Source organism: Venturia canescens, chromosome 3 (genome assembly GCF_019457755.1).
Source record: "Venturia canescens isolate UGA chromosome 3, ASM1945775v1, whole genome shotgun sequence".
In the NCBI taxonomy this organism is placed as follows: Eukaryota; Metazoa; Arthropoda; class Insecta; order Hymenoptera; family Ichneumonidae; genus Venturia; species Venturia canescens.
In genome coordinates, this window is record NC_057423.1 from 2,478,922 (window position 1) to 2,498,004 (window position 19,083).

Below are 19,083 nucleotides of genomic sequence, written 5' to 3' on the forward strand. Positions count from 1 at the left end.
CTTCTGGAAGTTCATCAAAGCTGGAAATTACGTCGAAATGTGGGATTTTTAAAATATATTTTACAATACCAATAAAAATATAAAACGTCATTGAAAAGCTTTTTTTTATTTAGAAACTTGATCATACTAGTGCGCAGTGTCTGCGAAGAATAAAAAATTGGAGAAAAAAGTGGTCGCGAAATGTATGAGAATAAATATCCGACGACCTATCGATTATTATCTTATAAAGTGGTTCCACTTTTTGTTTTTTATCAGTCCAGTTGACACCACCATTCACGTAGTTATTTACGTAAACTTTGGGCTATTGTATTTCTTAGTATTCTTATTATTTCTGTAGTCTCAGTAGTATGAGATTGGTAATCTATTGCACAATTATATATCATTTAGACATTTGTTTTTTTCTGGACTATGTAAGATAATGGGTGTTACGTTGGAGGGTTTTTCTGTTGTCTCGATCACAAATGTTGGATACAGAGTTTTTTGTTTTTAGTTCCATTGCGAAATATTTAACAGGCCTCATTTTTATCCCTCTCCCCTCCCCCCCCCCCCCCTCTCTCTCTCTCCATTTTTTTCACAATAACGCAGAATTTATTCAACAAATTTTAATAAATGTGCGTCTCGCTCTCTCTCTTTCTCTCTCTCGCTCCTTTGGATCTTATTATTATGGCCAAGTGCTACAACTTTTGTTTGTTGGTTTGCATTAATATAGTAACAACGTCTAATATAGCTACTTATAAGATAATCATACAAATGCGTGGTGCACTCGAACAGTGATTTTAAACCTATACGTTCGGTTTTGTTCTTCCATTTTGATAACCATGTGTAACGTGTTACGATGTATAACTCTATTTTCTTCATTACTGTTTCTCATCTTCTACGTGAAAATGAGAGCATTACGCTCAAAACTTCATTAAATCCATAATTCGGCTTTTGACGATTCATGAGCCCGATAAAAAATACAAGTCCTCGTAGAAAATTTCTAGACACGCTAATTTCCTGATATTTCGGTGTACATTTAAGTATGAAAGAGATGGCACATCCGTTTCATCCTCTCTGTCGTTTTTTTCGGTGTAATTTACATACAAATTCTCTCACGCACACACGCATACGCGCTCGCGGACACACATACAACACACATGTTGGCTGGTGGGTAACCCACCCGTGCAATTCGTACATCATTAAAAACACTGTTCGCAAACTTTTCACGAAAGAGTATTGAGAAGTATTATCCCGTTACAGAATATTTTCGATCCCCGCAAAAAAATGTTCTAAAAACTTTTGTAATGGCAACGTAATTTTTGTTTCTTCATACTCAAAAAAAAAAAAAGTAAAAAGAAAAAACGACAAAAAGTATTCACAATTACGCATATCAAAGTGTTGAAAATTAATTTAAATTTGTTAATATATATATAGATATATATCATTTTATATTTAAAGTACGTATCAAAATCGTATATCGCGTGTAAGCATCTAACGGCGATGTAACCCAATTCTCAAAAAAAACCTGGAATATATGGATATATATATATTTAATAATAATAATAATAATAATAATAATAAAGAGAGAAACGAGGAAAAAACGGCTGCTGTATAATCTCTACTTCCTTAAAACACAGCAAAATATTACTATAATAAATTCACATTGAAACGATTGAAAAAAGAAAAAAAACAAGCGATAAAAACGATTCTTCTCATCAGCCACAAATAATGTCGAGCGATGTTACGCCCCCCCCCCCCCCTCCCGCCCCTCATCCAACTCCGTTTAACAATAATTAATATCCGTATGTAAATATCTGTATTAATGTGTTGTGGGTGTAAAATTTGGTCAACTCTTTCGCTCTACCCGGTAATTATATATCAAATATCGTATAAGAATATTTTGTACGAATACGTAATAGCGATAATGACAATAATAAAGATAATAGAGATAATAATAATAATAATAATAAAGACGGCAGGTAAACAGTAAATATTAATAGGTACACGTAATAAAATCGATTGTTCGTTGGAAGATAATAGCGATAGAAAAACTAACAAAAAAAAGAAATTGCGTTGTGTGTGCAAATGACCCTCTCTTTTCCTGTCACTGCAATTTCGCTTGCTACCAATGACATCAACGGATAATCATACTAAAATAATTAATACAACGATCTAAAAAAGGTCCGATTAAACGGATAAAATAAAAAATGTAAATCAACAAGAATCCAAATGTCAACCAAGACCTGAAAGTATCGTTACTTTTTGGTTGCAAACTATTAAATATAATTTATTACATATTAAGGGTTTGTCTACTCGTAGTATATCGATGCGATTGTCGCGATCGTTAGGACCGATTAAAATGTTTGTTATTTTTTTTTCCTCATTACTCTCGACACTTCGCTCGAGATATCGTTCAATTTTTTCGTATATTTACACGTGCCACGAATTCGGTTCATTCTCCTTTCTCTTTTGCATGCGATCATGGCCGAATCGCCTTACTCATCTTGTTACAATTATTGAGCTTAAAATTTGTATTAATATTAACGTTCAGCGCATATTCTTTATGTACATATACACATGGGACTGCATATATGTACGTATATGTTTTTTTTTTTATATCGTTAAGGCTATATTACAAGTTTAATCTCAGAAAAAAAAACGGATTATCCGATATCAGTGAATCACGAAAGCTCGGCGCGACTTTATTTCAACAATTACTCGCTCATACCAACATGTTTTCTGCACCGTCATTTTTTACTCTCACATTATTTATGCCAAGTTCTTTCATCTTCGTGCTTTTTTCTAATTATTCGAAATTGCATCTGCTTTCATTTCTTCCATTGCCATCTAATAAAATATAATCTCGCCTAATCCAGACGTTCATTCTCTCATATTCATTCAAGATTCTTCGATTCTTAAAAATAATTTTGCACGAGAATAAAAAATAAGACTTATTATTCTTTTCGATTTCTTATTATACGAGACCGCGGAATTTGTGTTTAATTTTTTGTTTATTTGTTTTTTTTTTTACTTTTTTACTTTTTGTACGTTCGTCTTGTAAGAGCAAGGCCATGGCGCCACACGTACTTCGCGCTACGTCGTTTATATTACGTGTAAAATATATAAATTTTCATTCGATCGGACGTCGAAAAAAAATCAAATTTCGTCAGTCATCCAACGGCTTTCCAACAAACGTTTTCATGTTTGTCATTATATATATAGTGATGACGCTCGTTCGATCGATCATCGGAAATTTTATCCGTCCTACCTTATCCACCGGATCGTTGAGTTTTCTTTTCCCTTTTTAAACTTCGAGCCACACAGTCGATTCTTCATACTCCTATTCCATTCCACGGGGCCCATCGATCGGCATTGTGTGCAAAACTTCGTCAAGCAGCTGAAGAGCTCGGTGCAAATGTACCTAATTTGAGAGATTCGATTGATTTTTTTTGATAATAACGCTAAATATATAATGGCTGCAATAAATAAGCAAATTTTGGGCGTAAATGCACTATTTTTATCACCTCGATCCAACATGGTGTTTCTTTAATGCTTTGCCTCGGATAATCCGGACCCCAGCCTTTGACAAAACTCAGACGTAATATGCACAGACGACGAAGATCATCGACGCCGATACCAGCCGCTGCGCTAAGACCTTTTCAATATCAGACAGGTTTGATTAGATTGAGCATTGCAATAAATACAAACTTTGAGATGATCGAGAAAGAAAAAAATATCACTCAAGACACGTTTAAATTCGTGTTCTTCAGGAACGAACTTACTCTTTGTGATTGGTGCACCATGAGTCAAATGTCCCGCCACCGCAGCTGCTTGAGCAGCCGCTGCGGCTTGTGCCGTCGCTGCTTGTCCCCTCATTTGTTTGTGACATTGCCGGAGGTCGTAAACTTTTATATAGGCCGCTGGGTAGATTTTGTGCACAGCATCACCGGGTGCTCGTCCAGCTTCTCGATCGAGATAATACGATTGAACAAAAACGCTGTGGTCACTTTGACATCGGAGCCATACGTCTCCTTCGCCTCGCAAATCAAGAACGACTCCTTTACCTGAAATTCAAAATAGTAAATTTCAATAAATATGAATTCGTTACAACAGTTCTTCGTTATAAAGTTCATTATAAAAGAATACGTCAATTTCCGTTTCCGTTCCCTGGCATAAAAAAATGCGGATGAAGGTTTAAAAGAAGTGACCAAAGTGAATCATTTTTGTGAACAATTATTCATTATTTTCTTTACCTATGTGAAGGCGTGCTTTTTCACTCTGTTCCGTGCGATGAACGTTGCTCAAAGCGCCTAAACAAAAACGATTACCACCACTTGGATCGACGTAACCGTCGACTGTGACGGTTGGACATCCGCTGCTAACTTTAAACGTTTCACCAACTTGTGTATCAAGCTCGAAGTAGCCAACCGAACACCAGTACTCGGGTGGTGGTTGAGTCGACAACAAGCCGCCTATACTCCCACCAACTTCACCACCGTGACCACCCCCTGTAATTTTTATTCATCGTCATTTTTTGCTATTATTGTATCGAGTATTGGAAGTAATCAACCTTCTGACTCAAAATCAGAATGAAAAACTTACAATACGAAGTGGCTCGTAGATGGCGATGATCAGGCGGTTGCATGCTCTGAGTATAAGTGAGAGTATTTGCACCGGTCCATTGAGGAGCACCGGTGTTGTAAGGATTGGTAGCAGTGGCAACGGCAAACCCATTTTGATGGTGAAGGTGGACCGGTGAAACAGGTGAGCTTTGCGTACCGCCGAGAGATGCTGCGAGTGCCTCGACGCTCGTAGCCGGTTGATTGAGATCCTGAGGCGGGGTCGTCGTCCCGTAAAACGTTTCGCTCGTTTGTCCCTGAGTCGGACTGAGTAATTGTCCTCCACCGCTTCCGCTGCTTCCTGAGGCGTTTAAAGTTTGTTGCTGATTGCCTACTGCATGGCCCATAGGATGTACAACGGCTGTGGAAGTAAACGGTCCATTCAATTATATTTGGAAAACAAAATTCGAAAATAAGGGCTCAATGAGGAGGCTTCGATCAGGGCTTTTGAGATTTCGTCAAGGGGTTACCTATGTTTAGAGTCGTCGGAAAACTCATTTTTTTTCTAAACAACTTAAATGTTTTTCACCAAAAATTTGAGATTCAAGATTCACGAGGAAAGGCATATTAAATTTTGTAACTGTCACAATTACTTTTCTCCGGGAGATTGACTAGACCGATTCCGGCATTAGAATTCTTGCTACAGGAATCCTTATTACTTTTCTCAGGTTTTTTCATCTTTGAATACTTCATCTTGCTGACCTCTCAAATCTTTTTTCTGCTGTTAGAAATCTAATTGATCGTGTGTACTGGAACGAAATTCATGATTCGTTTTCTTGCAGGTCACATGAGTAACGCCTTGAGTAAATACTCGTCAATAATCATTCACTGAGGCAATGTCCAAGGTTCTTTCGGTGCCTTGAGATTCTACTGAGGATATAATAATAATTGTTATCAGTTTCCATCATCTTGTATAAAAATGAGTTTTTGACAGGTGAAAGCTAACGTGGGATTTGGCAGGTAAAATAAATTGGAAATTCCCATGATGATAGAAAAGAAAAAAAAGTTTACAATCATTCTCAGAGTTGCGGAATCGACGATTCGTTAAAAAAATTACGGGATACATAACGGAAAGAGTAATTCGAAACAAAGACACGAAAACACATCTACGGGGATAAACAGCACAAATAAGCGAGCGCTTTTATTTTTGTATACGTACGATGATGCATATTACGAGACGTTGAGTGATGAGGAGTAGGAATCCATGTCTGCCGCGGACAATTATTGTCCTCGAGTTTGGTGTGCGGATTAACAGCGTTACCGCCCCCGCCACCTCCAAACATACTCTCACCACTAGCTGTGCAAAATATATCGATAATAAAGGCAAACGAAAATGTAGCAAAATGAAAAAATCATTAAAAACAAATATGAAGAGCGCAGCTGAGAAGATACTAATAAAACGAAAGAAATAAAGTGCGATTGCCAAGACGGGCATCCCTCGTCTTTGAGACGAATTTTATTTTAAGTTTCGTGAAATTTCTTTCAATCTACTCAAACGTTGAGAGCGTAGAATAGGAAAAGCGTGTACCGTCCGTTAAGGAATGTGGATCAATTTTTTTCCCAATTCAATGGGAATTCTCTAAATATAAATAACAATTGCAATACAAAAAATTATCGCACATTAAAGCACTCGAAAAACTGACACGATAATCCACATAAATTTTCTAACATTTATCATACACGATAAGTAAGTCTATTCACTTTCTTATGTTCTAGGAATCTTGGTACAATATTTTTTTCTGTATTTTTCTGAACTCTGCACAAAATGCACGATGGTGTGGAAGTTCTTATTGTTGGAAAGCAACAAAAATTCTGTACAAGGCGACCCTCAGTCATTCAGGCAATAAAAATCCTGCTGCACATTTTTTTTCGATAGACGCGTGTCGAATTTTGGAGGAAAAAATAGGAGCAGTGCGTTATTTTTCGTTGATAGAAAAATAGGATGTACTTCTAGTAATCTCGGAAATCAAGTATCTTCGGATAAGTAGGAAACTCCCATTCAACGACGTCTTTGACACCTAGGCAACTGGCTGAGCATCAGTTTTATTGATATTCTATTAAATCAAAATTTTGCATATTCTCAAATAAAAATTTTGCTTTCCAACACGTCGAGCTTCAACTTGAACAAGTAACGTTGATTTTTCGCGTTCAGTCGTGAATTGCTCGAAGAATTCCAGCCTGTATACATGCATACGTTACGAACCAACACAAATAATCGAAAAAACGACGACAATGCAAAAACCAATGAACGTCACGGCGATAAATTTTGGAAATTAAAGCCAAATGGGAAACTCACTTGAATTGGAAGGGGCTAAACCGGGCATGAATGTTTGTTGAGTTTGTTGTTGATTATTTTGTGGAGGTTGTTGAGGTGGCGGATGATGTTGTATCGTCTGATTCATCTCGCCATCAACATCCATACCGGAAGAAACACCGACACCGGCGCCAGAGCTTCCACCTCCTCCGCCACCACCGACGGTGTATTCATCCTTGACTAATCTTCCACCAGGACCAACACCAACTCCAGACTGCAGTGTGAGGCCTGACAGGTCTGTAAAAAACGGGTCTGTGCGGGGGAAACCAACCCCATTTCGTCATACACCAATGCAACAATGATAAAAAATAATAAAATTCAAATAAAGATGATAAATCATAGGAAATTAAATTGAGAAGCGCTCACACGTTAATTCGCACAACAAATAGAGATGAACGTTTTTTTTAGATCTTAAAATGTATAAGTAGTGACGATAAGCCGTACGAAAAGCTTTTTAAAAAACATGCGAAAATATTACTACAAAATTGAGAAATAAATCGAAAAAAATGCGACTGGAGCGAGTTTTCTTTTGAAATGATTGAAACTGCTCGATTAGCACATAGCTTTAGCAATTGTTTCTCGTATTGATTACTCTGTATACCTATTCCCGGAGACACGACTCTTTCATAATGATAAGGATTGACGCATACAGAATCACATTTGAGATCGAACGCGAATTGGCAGTATTTCACGTGCTTAAGCTCATTTTTGTGAAGATCCGGCCATCTCCATATTCGAGCATATATGACGTGTGGAAAACCCTTTCTACCAGCCACTTGCAATCTTCCATCCAGGGTTCTTTGTATCGTTACGCATTTACTCGGGTGTGCACCGTTTGTCGTTATTGCGGTTATCAGACTGTCCAGCTCGTCTCTCTTTTCCTGTAAAAAACGTAGAAAATCAGTACGAATACAATGAAAACTCCCAAACCTTTTTGTAATTACAAAATGTCATTAAAGATTTCTTTATCTGTTCAAAACTTCATTTAGAAAAATGATCTGTCGTCAAATAATGCCCACAGAGTCAAGATTAAGGGTGAATGGTTAAAAAATTATTTCTTGTTGTTCGCTACTAACTTTGAGCTTTTTGACCAGAGATTCAATGGCACGTTTGCTAAAACATTCATTTTCGCCTCCTTGACGATGGCACATGAGCGAATGTACTATACTGAGACAGGCATCGGCACTGGTAGGCGCGCTGGGTGTAATCCCTGTCATTTCCCTCACTGGAAAGTGAATAGAAAATGCCAAAATTACAAAATATCAAATATTTCTTCTGGTGTTTTCAATCGTATTTGAGGTATATTTACGCTCTGTGTTGGGCTGCATTGGGGGCGAGGGATAAAGATGACCTCCCCCGCCCGCCAATCCAACCATCTCTGTGAAAGCCGTGGTTGCGGCGTTTGAAAATTCGTAAGGGCCCAAGGCTCTCCTCTCGTTTTGCCTCTTCGTCTAGCCCTAAACAGGTCGATCTTCTTATGCTCTACCATCTAGGGTACCTATTTTGGCCATACGTCTTTGGTGAGTCGCTCAGAGAACGTTGGAAGATGTATTTGTTTTTTTTTGTTTTCCAAATTTTTGTTCTCAAAGAGATAGAAGGTGTTGTTACCAAAACAATTTCTCAGGTCTCGTAAACGAACTGGATATCGAAAATGTTCCGAAGTCCTCTTGGTTCCGAAAATATTATAACCTCATTTGTATTATTTTGTTTTCTTGATAATTTTAATATTCATGAATTTAAAGAAACACAATGGTGCGAAATCTGAAAGTTTTACGTCACCGACAGACTCACCGACTCAACGATGGTAAGGAGCGTTTATGCAATTTTTCTGAACGGCAAACGAGCAATTGATCATTGGCATTTTGGTCAAGGTAGGGAAGAGGCGGGGGGGTCCAATTTTTTTGGGACGGTGCTCTACACAACACAGACACTCGCGCATACACACGCGCCTACAGACTTTTATCTTTGCTATCACGCCGAGAAAGCTTACGCGACGTCGAGAAATGATTTCGCGACGCAACTTTTTTTCTCCCCGCAACGGTACACTTGATTTTATTCTCACACTGTTTCACAAAATTCGCTCGTCCGTCTGATCCTCCGTTTCGAGCAATACTCCATCTACATTTATTGCCGCTTTTCCTTGGCTTTTTACATTTAACACTCACATTTACTGCTCTTGTTTGTTGCGATTCTCATGGAAAAAACAAAGCAGCGCTGCAAAAATTCACTTTTCACCCCTCTCGGGCAGCGCAGAGCCCCTGTGTATGAAAACCATATAGAAGCGAAGAACGTCAAACTCGTCAAACTCGATGTTTGGAAAATCAAGCCGAAATTTCTCGGTTTACGGGTGGCGCTGGCGTCGATAATAAGACAAATGCACACATAGATCTTCCAATATCCCAATACACTCAGTATATATGGAAAAAAGAAAAAACACATGTAAATATTCCCCTGGTAGCGCGAGCGCCGCCGCCGTCACCTCAAATCAAAAGTACGTTGATATCGAATGACATCTCAGATCATGCGACCGGCTTCGTTTTCTCTCCTGTATTCCACGGTAACAAGTCCATGATGACATTCGAACGAGATGGTGGTAGCCGAAACTGGTAGGTGGTAGGGACATATAATCCGAAGACGGGCCTTTTGGGAACATAGCAATTTTTCGTAGCGGTCAACTTTGAAAATAAGAATTAATTCAACGGATTTCTCGGCCAAGCCTGCAGATTTCCGCTCTACTAAAAACCGCCGATATTACAGATTTATTGCACATTGCAATAAATTTTCTAATTCACGAAAAGTATACCAAATACTAACAAAATGTTTTATTATCTTTTACGAAAATGTATATACAAAAACAATATTTAGTTAATTGATTTTAACAGCTTCATGGAAATCTACGTATCCGTTCGGAAAAATAGGTTCGTTTTGTATTTTTTCGAGAAATCTTTCCAGTGATTCTCTTGCGAATTCGCGTGGGCCGGAACTTTTCTTGGGCGTTCCTTTCTTCGGAACGGGTACCGCTGGCTTGAATACGACTCCTGTTGGATCGTATTCGTGATACAGTTCTTCCGGTGGTCTGCAAAAATGACATGCCGTAAATATATTTTAATACTCCTCAAGGAACCAAAAAATCTAGTAAAAAAACTAACATTTTCGCAATTTCGGATGGCAAACTTCCTTCGCCGCTCACAGGGACTCCCCACGCTATATTCTTCGCCACTTTTTGAACCACACTGTGATAGTGCCTCTGCAATAAAATGAAAAAGCAGCTTTTTTAATCACCCTTATTTTCTTTCGTATCATTTCAAAATTTCTTAAAAAAAAAACGTCTACTGTGTTTAACGAGGGAAAAAGTATTCGTAATTCAAGATTTTTCGTAAAACCCTTCGAATAGTTTACCTGCAGAGCAACAATTTCCCACAAAGCGGTACAGTGTGCGTTGCAGTACTCCGGTTCCTCGAGCTCCGGTTGGTAAAAACCATCACCGGTGTTCATATCCGTGTCGAGAAGAATATCTGCGCTTTTACCAAGCTGCATTACCGTTTTTATAATTCCGAGTATAGCGAGGGATCCGTTGTGTTGTAATTGCAATGCAACCGTAGCTATTCTTTTGATAAATGCGACCATACGATTCTGCGTTACTCGCTTTCGCCTCTGGATGAGAACCTCGACGAGCGTGCGAATTATTATCTCCGCATCTGCGTGATTCTTTCCCGCATTAACGGTTAACAGGTTTTTATACAGATGGGAGTAAAATCTGAAAGAAAAAAAAAAGTACGTTCCACTTTGTGTCTGTGGAAGTTTCAACTTTTGCATGCACGTAATTTAGAATTTAATGGGCCACCTGTATGGATCGATGTTCAATGCTGATCCTTGTCCCGATAATATTGTAAAAACAGTTTGTATGCAATGCAATTGTTCCCGATAGCCCAAATTTCCGTTCTCCATCAAACCGTTAATAACATTAACCAAATCTTGGTAAAACTCAAGATTTATGCAATGCGCAAATTTGGCCAAGCCCTCGAGGCAGATTGACAATACTTTACTGTTCGGAGCTTGTTTAAGAATTCGGAAATATATGGTGAAAACGATGCTTGTTATTTCAGTGAGAATTTTCTGTTTAGTTTCTTTGTTCTCTTCGGCCTTAGTTTCCAGCATTTCTTTCTCGATCGCCTCTAATTTTTTGCTTTTCTTTCGTTCCCGCTTGCTGAGAGCGAGGATCCGTTGCTTGTGGCTCATGAGTTTCTTCTGTTTTGCCTCTTCGTCTCGCTCTTTATCAAGATCCACGTCTTTAATGCGAAGAGCCAAAAGTATCGAAAGCACCTCGGCGTGCACCGTGTGACCGCGAAGCTTGACGTACTGGTTCACACGGCGAACGATCTGTAATTTTGCGAATCGTTGAACAAATTAGTAGTTGCGAGCGAAATTTATTTTTCGTGAAAATCATTATTTTTTCGAATAATAATAAATAATTTTTTTGCTCTACTAATCTCAGTACAAACGTATGGAATCTTGACTATCTAAAAAATGATGAAATAATTGATCGCTTAGACCAGAGCTTGTCAGACTCACATTCAGTGACAATTCGCCTCGTTTGTCCTCCTTGAAAATCTGCATGAAACACTTTGATATTGTTTCTCTAATATTGGGTCTTTTGTTATCCAAAAGTGGTAGCAAAAAATTTGCTATGTTTACAGAGAAATTGAAATATGGATGGGTTACGAGAAGCTCACACATGCAGTTGACAGCGAGTTCTCCGAGGAGAATCTCTCGTTCGCCAATGATTCTAGTGTCGCCTTTTTTCTTCCTCAATTTGCCGCCCATTTTTTCCAATCTTTGAAGATACTGTTTGTAACTTCTCAGCAGAACAGCTTCGTAATTTTGCAATTTGAAGGTCTCTTTTTTGACTGAAAATAAAAATAAAACATGGTGTAAGAAAAACATTACGAGGAACAGAAATTAAATCCTTAAGAATTTTGCACACATTTTACTCCTTCCGGTTGAACCTGCGATATGTTATACGATGGCAAAAGATCTTTGAAGACTTCAAGAAGCGATACGGTCGCGAGTTTCCTCACAGTTATATAAACTTCCGGATTCGACTCGTCCATCAGTTCCAATAGTATTTTCAAGTTTCCAGATTTCGTTTCTGGATTTTCGAGCAAACTACTGGACAAGAGACCTATTTTAAATCGTCGTGATCTCAGAATTTCTTCTCTGCAGACCAGCAATTCAGCGGTAGAGATTGGGGCTGCTTCGGGTTCTTCCTTTTTTACCTAAAAATGTCCAATAGAAAACGTTGTATCAATAAAAAATTGTTTATGTCATTCGACGGTTCAACTGTAGTAATGGGGTCAACCATAAATTTTACGTCATTCAAGTTTACCTCTGTCAATTCCGAAATAACTTCTGTATCACTATTCTCCGATTCCTCATCTTCATTTTTCACGGGTTCTTTCTCATCCTCTTCTTCTTCTTCTTCCTCTTCTTTGATATCCTCCTCCAGGACCCTGCTTTCGATAACACCGTCCTTTCTTTTTACTGGCAAAAGAAGACGAACTTTTTTTGTGCCGGATCCTCCGTTTTCTTTCAAAATGTCCTCTTCGTACTTGTCCTCTATCGCTGACTCATCATTTTTCCTCTTATTATTTTTTGCCTTTGCTGTCCGGGCTCTTCGGAGAAAGAGAAAAGTTAATATTTTTGGTCAATGTATGGTTTTTGATATCATATTAATTTGTTGCATGTAAACAGAAGAAATTGTCATAGATTAGTACAAGTGAATTCTTACGGATCCAATCTTATTTGCTTTAGTAAATTATAAGATTTATGTGTAATAGCATTCTTCAAAAATTCCAAATCATCTTTTTCAACCATTCCCATCATATCTTCTCCATGATCGCTTTCTTCTTCCTCCACAGGTTCCTCAGGTTTGGGTGCTGGTTTTTGTACTTGTTTCTTCTGCTTTCCATGTCGCTTAGTTTTGAGTTTGCCCTGTTTCGCAAGCTTAGTTTTTGTCTGATTGTTTCTCTTTACCTTGCTGATTTTCGATTGTTTCTTTTTCTGTAATGGAGAATTATTGGAAAAAAAGTATAGACAATGAGATCAATTGGAAAAACAATAAGACTCGTTGATCATAAGTTTGCCACCGAGCACATGAAAAATGACTATTCAAAAATGATAAATATTCAAAAGCTAACATTCTTTATCACCCTGATAATTGTTCGATTAAAAATAAAAAACGCTATACTATAAGAACGCTTATTTGAATCATCTGAATTGTTCCGTAAACAGTAAATAAGGTTATGTTATTATTTCGACATCTCGGATCCACTGGATTATACATTTCCTTCACTGCATTTCGAAAACGAAATCATGCAAATACTTACAGCCATATTTGTTCGAATACTTTATTACAATAAATATATATTACAAATATATTATCACGTTTAAACTTTATGTTCGAAGCCGCATGTGCGATCACGTGGCCGCTTCAAAAAACCACCAAAAAACCAATATATTTGGTAATGTGCGAGGCCACATTATAGGTTTATACACAAATGTATACGTGTGTGTGTACACACAGCTCGGCTGTATCGACGTACGGTAAGAAATCTAATGACATAATATATATATATATAATATAGCTTTATTTATTTCATCCCTTTTCAAAGGTTGAAGGTTTTCACAAAAATTTGCCGGTTTTATGCCATAAATATACAATTCATAGTCAGAATATTTTGGTGAATGAAACTTGAAATAATTGGAATATAAATATAATTTCAAAATTTTGGATTTAAATGATTGAGGTGAATTTCGAAATGATAAAATAAATTTGTGTCTTTTCAAGGATATATATATATTTTTTACAAAAAGTTATACAGATCTCATCACGCGAAGGCTCACACATTTGTATATTATATAATTATACATGATTCCTCTATTCAGAGACAAAAATCACCTGGAGTAAAACCTCTTGGTTTTAAAGAGAAGAAGCAAAAATTGACAGTATTTTTGAAAATTGCTTCATTTCTCGTATATTTTTTCTTTTTATTTTCTGTAGATTATTGTACGAGGCCAGTCGAAAGAACAATTACATTCAGATTTTCGTCGTTATTATGTCGTTTATTGTGTTTTGAGACAGAAGCTGGTGCATTGCCAATTGCACCCGGAGTTCCACGCAGGCATCTCTCTCCTCGATTATACTGCGTATCAGAGTCATCATTTTTTTCTGCGAACGTAAGAAACCATCGATTACTGAATCAATTTTTTTTTTCAATCTTTTGAAGAATCTTAAAATTTAATTCGATACAATTTTTGACTAAGTACAGTGAACAATTAATTTCGAAATTGTACCTCAAGTAACTGATTTTCTTTGCCCAATTGTATCATCGCAGTAATTTCCGCTTCGTTAGGCGAGTGAATTCTCTCTTTTGGCTTTGGTTTTTCCGGCCCTTTTTCAGCTATAGTTTCCAGCAACCTTTTGATCTCGCTTTTCTCTTGGGCTATTCGAGATTTCAGCTGAGATTGCATATTCAATAATTCCACGTGAATCAAGCTCTCGCGAAGTTTATCGATTGTATTTTCCGGACTGGGATCAGTCGAGACTTGAAAAAAATATTTGCAACTAAATACCAGAGGTTTGTTTGGCGTATTGCAAGGGAAAAATTATGCCATCAAGAGTTCAAGCTGAATGACAAATTGAAAAAATACCTTTTTCATCTTCTTGGGGGGATTCCAAAGTGTCGACTCCCTTAGATGATTCAGAAACGAGCGTGGGAGTTTCGGTCATTCCGTCAATAGTATCTTTTTCCTGAATAGAATTTTTCCGTTCGATATCGGTGACCTCAACACTCGTACCAGAGGCTCGTCTTTTTGGGAGCTGTTTTTCTTTGGGATCCTCGATATTCCAAACTTCGGAATCTTTTTTCACTGAAGTTATTGACGCCTGTCGAGATTCGAGTTTCACGTGAGATGCGTCACTTTCCGAGAGTGTTTTCGTCCTTGCCTCTCGTTGAATACCCTCGTAACATTTGACCTCCTCGTCGAGACTCTTTTGCACCGCTCCCTCCAATTTCTGTACAGTCTTATATTTTCTCTGAAAAAGTGCATGCTCATTAATGAAAATTTTTCATTTGGAGAAGAAATAATTATGAGCGGTGATGAGGAAATGCAGCAGCCAGATATTTTGTTTCAATTTGTACCTTCAGCTGTGTAATTATACGTTGAACCTCCCACAATTGTTCCTCCCTCGATTTGGTTACGAAACCGTCGTTCATTTGCATGTGGATTTGTGACAATAGAGACTCCTGTTTGGCCAATTCTGCAGCAATCTTTTCCGCACCTTCCAACAAATTAATACTACTCGACGGTAACGGCGGAACGTATTTCGTCAATTTTATTTCGGGGAAGAGAGCTTTGCAGTGAAATAAAAGTGCGAGTAGCAAACGATGACTCATTTGCAAAACCGGACTGAGCGTCATCGCGACCGTCTGGGCGTTCATTTTCGTAGTTTTTTCCTGCAATATAAATAAATTTGCATATCTCATAATTGAAAAAGATTTAAATACCTTCTAGTGGACTGCATTTGCCATGGATTAATGGGATCAATAGATGCAAAAAGAAACTTACTTTGGTCGTTAGGTGATCGAGATGAAGCGTCACCCACGCTAAAAGAGTTCTGTTGCATTCAGGAAGCTGTTTAGTCAATTGGGCAAGTTTCGTTTCTCGTTGTGCGAGGTCCTTCGTTGAGGCCGCTTGCTCAAAACGCGTTATTACTTCGCTACTTTCAAGAACCGGTTCCGGTAGCTCTCTGTAACATACAACCGCCATTTTTTCAAGACACTTCTATAAAGAAATCATTTTGCAAACCATTCATGTCGATGTTTTAGTTCTTTATCCTAAAGAAAATTGGAATTGTTGTAACTTCGTTTTACGGATCTACAGAAAAGCACAAGGTAGTTTTGAGTTTGTGAAAAATGCAAACCTTAGAAAGAGTATTAACAAACTCGCTGCAACCATGGGTTCAATCTCGGATATATTTACAGGTTCCCGTTGATTGTACAACTTTTTTACATGCTGAACTTTTGATTTGACACCTGGAATTCTGTACAAGCCTTCTGTATTCATTCCTGATTCTTCTACGCAGTCAATACAATCCCGAACGACAAGAGGAAGTTCGACTCCATCATGGCATCGACTCCTTTCGACTGCAAGGTGCAAACTGACGCCAAAGATTGGTTGTGCCTCTGAAAATAAAATTCCAACAATATAAGTTAATTATGAAATACTATTTTTTGCTTGTGTCAGAGAAATGAAGAAATTGCTTTACCACCAATATCCAATCCGTCCTCCGCGTGTTTACTCTTCTTCCGATCTTTCACCTTCTGTTTAGACTTATCCTTGTCTTTATCCTTGCGCTTTTCCTTATCAACGTCTTTCTCATCTTTGTCTCGTTTTTTTTTATCCTTGTCCTTCTCAGTTTCCTTGTCTTTGCCATCTTTTTCACGTGATTTCTCGCGTTTCTCTTTTTTAGATGGAAACTTGAAGGCTTTCGTTTTTTTAGATTTTGAGGGACTTCTAAAAAATGGTTTCCCTCGTATAAGTAGTGTATGACCGAAATAACACAAAAATTATGTTTTTTTAAGAGCATAATCATAAACAATGATTGCTAGTAACAAATATGAAAACTTTAACGATAAAATATGAGTTTACAATGCACACTGCTATCAAAAGTAGCAGGATCAGAAAATCGTTGATGTTTTGTATCAACTGATTTTCATTCATGATGACAGTAGAATGGAAGAAGTTTTATGTACTTGGTGTCTTTTGCAAATATAACACAATTTGAATATTGAAACTAATTGTATTAATAAGCTCTTGCTAAATGAAAGGCAATGCATATTTTATATTGAGATAGAACTTACTAATTTATGTTTCAACAATTGTACTATTATTTACTCGCATAGATGTTCCAATGACAGAAAATGAACAGTGGATTTAGATTTGCATTTTATTTAAAAAAAAATCAATTTTCTACTAGAGTTCCTTATTTTTTATTCTGGAAGGAAAATTGCATATTCAAAATATACTTTGTTTAAGCCAAAATTGATTGAGTAATGATCCGTTATGAGTATGAATATACGCCAATAAAACAAAGCAACGGTGAATGAAAAGCATGATTGTGTTTAAAGAGCCTTGAAATAAATAAAAATGACTTACTTTGTCTCTTGATCTTCGTCGGGAGAGCTCTCGCCTTCCAGAGTAGCGTAACCTCGATCCTTCCTATCTTTTTTATCCTTGCGTTTTCCACCTAATAACTCTTTCTTCGAGTGTTTTTCGTGACTGCCCTCGTCGCTGACTGTTCAAACAGCCCAAAAACGATCAACTTTTGGCATGAATGTCGATAATAAAGTAATCACGAGAAAGTAAAAATATATCGTTGATTTAGATTTATGTTCGATTGAATTTCATCCAATTTCCGAGAGAGTAGATAGAAAAATACAAATGAGTAAATGGAATTTTGATCAGATGTGAATTTGGGTCAACGGTGCGGTTGTAAATACAATTCAACAGTACTTCGAGGTTATGTTGTCCTGTCAAACGTCAAACGTCAAACGAATTATCACTGAAGCGTTAATTATTCAATTGAATTTGCTTGGATTCTTACAATCGCTTTCGTTACTTTTCCGGGCCGACTCGGATGCATAGAGCCCCGGAAACTCCTTCTCGACGTCCGGGCTCTCAAAGTCCATCCTACACAAACTATTATCTCTCTCTCTCTCTCTCTCTTTTTATCTCACTCACTCGCTCTATTTGACACTTATTTGCTTCCGTTGACGTTTTATCAAATTTTTATCTTCTCTTCCTTTATGTTGGCCACTCCTCCGATCCCCACTGCCGATGCTCCATTGATTTTTATTTCATGCGATCCACAGTGTTCGTAACAGATTCTATATAATGCGTATAGGAATACAAAATCATTTGTCGCGTCGAGATCCCCGTGGAGAGAAAGAAGGGCAGCAGCGAAAAAGAGGCGTGAGAGATAGATGGCGCTTTTCGATCATTCGAAATCTTTACGAATGTCACATTTTCACGTTTCACTATCAGAAAGAACAATCAATTGTCAACATTTAGAATTACGGCGACGATTCGTGACAAGCCTAGTTTTCATTTTACTATACAAAAAACTCTTTTCACTTGGAAATTGTTTTTAGAATGCTTCGTTATACCAATTCTCCATTTTATTTTCAATCTATTTTCTCAAGCGCTTTTGTGATGTGTATATATGGCATATATGGCATGAGGGGATGTGGAAAACGTAAATAGATGTCGCTGCAACGACATTAAATATTCAAAACAAAAGTCCGCAATTAATGCAAGGATTATTGCTAATGAGATGAACAAGTGATTTTTCTTCGAATAATTCGTATTGTTTTTCATCATTTGCCGAATCATTGAGTTTTTATATAAAAAATTTACATAAAAATTTTCGCGGAAACAAAATATGTGAAAATAATCGACGGCGCTCCAAGAACATTCGTCGCGCGGAGAGTTTTTCCCGATATCTCAACACACGTAACCGAATTGATCCAACGATTGTTCGTAAAAACGTAGGGAAAGTGTAATGTTTCAGACAGGCTAAAATACTTGCTTCGAGTGATGTGACGACGCTGCTGATTTCTCGATGAATATCAATCGAACCTATTTTTGGAAAACCTAACCAAAAAAGGCAAAACCAAAAGCATCAGCCAGGGGGCGCTCAAGCTCCGTGTGAACTAGTAATTCGAGCAAATGAATTTGAAGATTTCACGAAACTTGGCGATCGACACGAGGGTCAAGTTTACAAGAGGTCTGCGCGACCCAATAAGTGATTCGATTCGCAAACGGGGTCAATTGTTGCAGTTTCTCGAGGTTATCCTCAACATTTTATCGTTAAACTCGCGCGTGAAAACGGTGATTTCACAAACCGGAGGATCCCAAGTTGTTTTGTTTTTCATTCGGTATCAAAACTGAACTCGCAAGTGAAACTTTCACGTAATTTTATGTAAACCTCAAGGAACATACTCCCGGCATCGAAACATTCATTTTATTCACGCAAACAAAACTGATTTTTCGCCATAAATTCCTTAAACCAATATAAACGAACGTGTATATCTCGCTATTCGTGTGCTC

The 19,083-nt window shown here is 37.6% G+C and overlaps 3 protein-coding genes across 8 annotated transcripts; all 3 read right to left on the minus strand.

Annotated features, from left to right (window-relative positions):
• Positions 1 to 2,549: 2,549 nt before the first annotated feature.
• Positions 2,550 to 9,156, minus strand: Med (Smad/Smad4 homolog Medea). Of its 6 annotated transcripts, XM_043414986.1 has the most exons (12): positions 8,704 to 9,156; positions 8,521 to 8,578; positions 8,222 to 8,410; positions 7,989 to 8,137; positions 7,514 to 7,793; positions 6,895 to 7,164; positions 5,758 to 5,895; positions 4,582 to 4,959; positions 4,233 to 4,487; positions 3,762 to 4,043; positions 3,504 to 3,634; positions 2,550 to 3,400 (listed from the first exon to the last, which is right to left on the minus strand). In XM_043414986.1, exons 3-12 carry the CDS (start codon positions 8,286 to 8,288, stop codon positions 3,320 to 3,322), a joined length of 2,031 nt encoding a protein of 676 aa, XP_043270921.1. In that variant the 5' UTR covers positions 8,289 to 8,410; positions 8,521 to 8,578; positions 8,704 to 9,156; the 3' UTR covers positions 2,550 to 3,319. The 6 variants fall into 6 exon arrangements, with proteins under 6 accessions (XP_043270921.1, XP_043270922.1, XP_043270917.1 ...); XM_043414987.1 differs by having other exon boundaries at positions 6,895 to 7,149; positions 8,222 to 8,578; XM_043414982.1 differs by having other exon boundaries at positions 8,222 to 8,578.
• Positions 9,157 to 9,719: 563 nt separating this feature from the next.
• Noc3 (Nucleolar complex protein 3) lies at positions 9,720 to 13,447 on the minus strand. The gene is made up of 9 exons (XM_043414376.1): positions 13,299 to 13,447; positions 12,701 to 12,972; positions 12,299 to 12,584; positions 11,897 to 12,188; positions 11,485 to 11,819; positions 10,757 to 11,292; positions 10,312 to 10,669; positions 10,062 to 10,159; positions 9,720 to 9,988 (listed from the first exon to the last, which is right to left on the minus strand). The coding sequence occupies exons 1-9, from the start codon at positions 13,302 to 13,304 to the stop codon at positions 9,778 to 9,780; spliced, it is 2,394 nt and encodes a 797-aa protein (XP_043270311.1). The 5' UTR covers positions 13,305 to 13,447; the 3' UTR covers positions 9,720 to 9,777.
• Positions 13,448 to 13,743: 296 nt separating this feature from the next.
• Positions 13,744 to 17,926, minus strand: LOC122407820 (Ral interacting protein). Its single transcript, XM_043414254.1, has 9 exons — positions 17,579 to 17,926; positions 17,131 to 17,269; positions 16,241 to 16,488; positions 15,896 to 16,157; positions 15,541 to 15,721; positions 15,114 to 15,428; positions 14,623 to 15,007; positions 14,266 to 14,516; positions 13,744 to 14,140 (listed from the first exon to the last, which is right to left on the minus strand). Exons 1-9 carry the CDS (start codon positions 17,661 to 17,663, stop codon positions 14,009 to 14,011), a joined length of 1,998 nt encoding a protein of 665 aa, XP_043270189.1. The 5' UTR covers positions 17,664 to 17,926; the 3' UTR covers positions 13,744 to 14,008.
• Between the last annotated feature and the right edge of the window lie 1,157 nt (positions 17,927 to 19,083).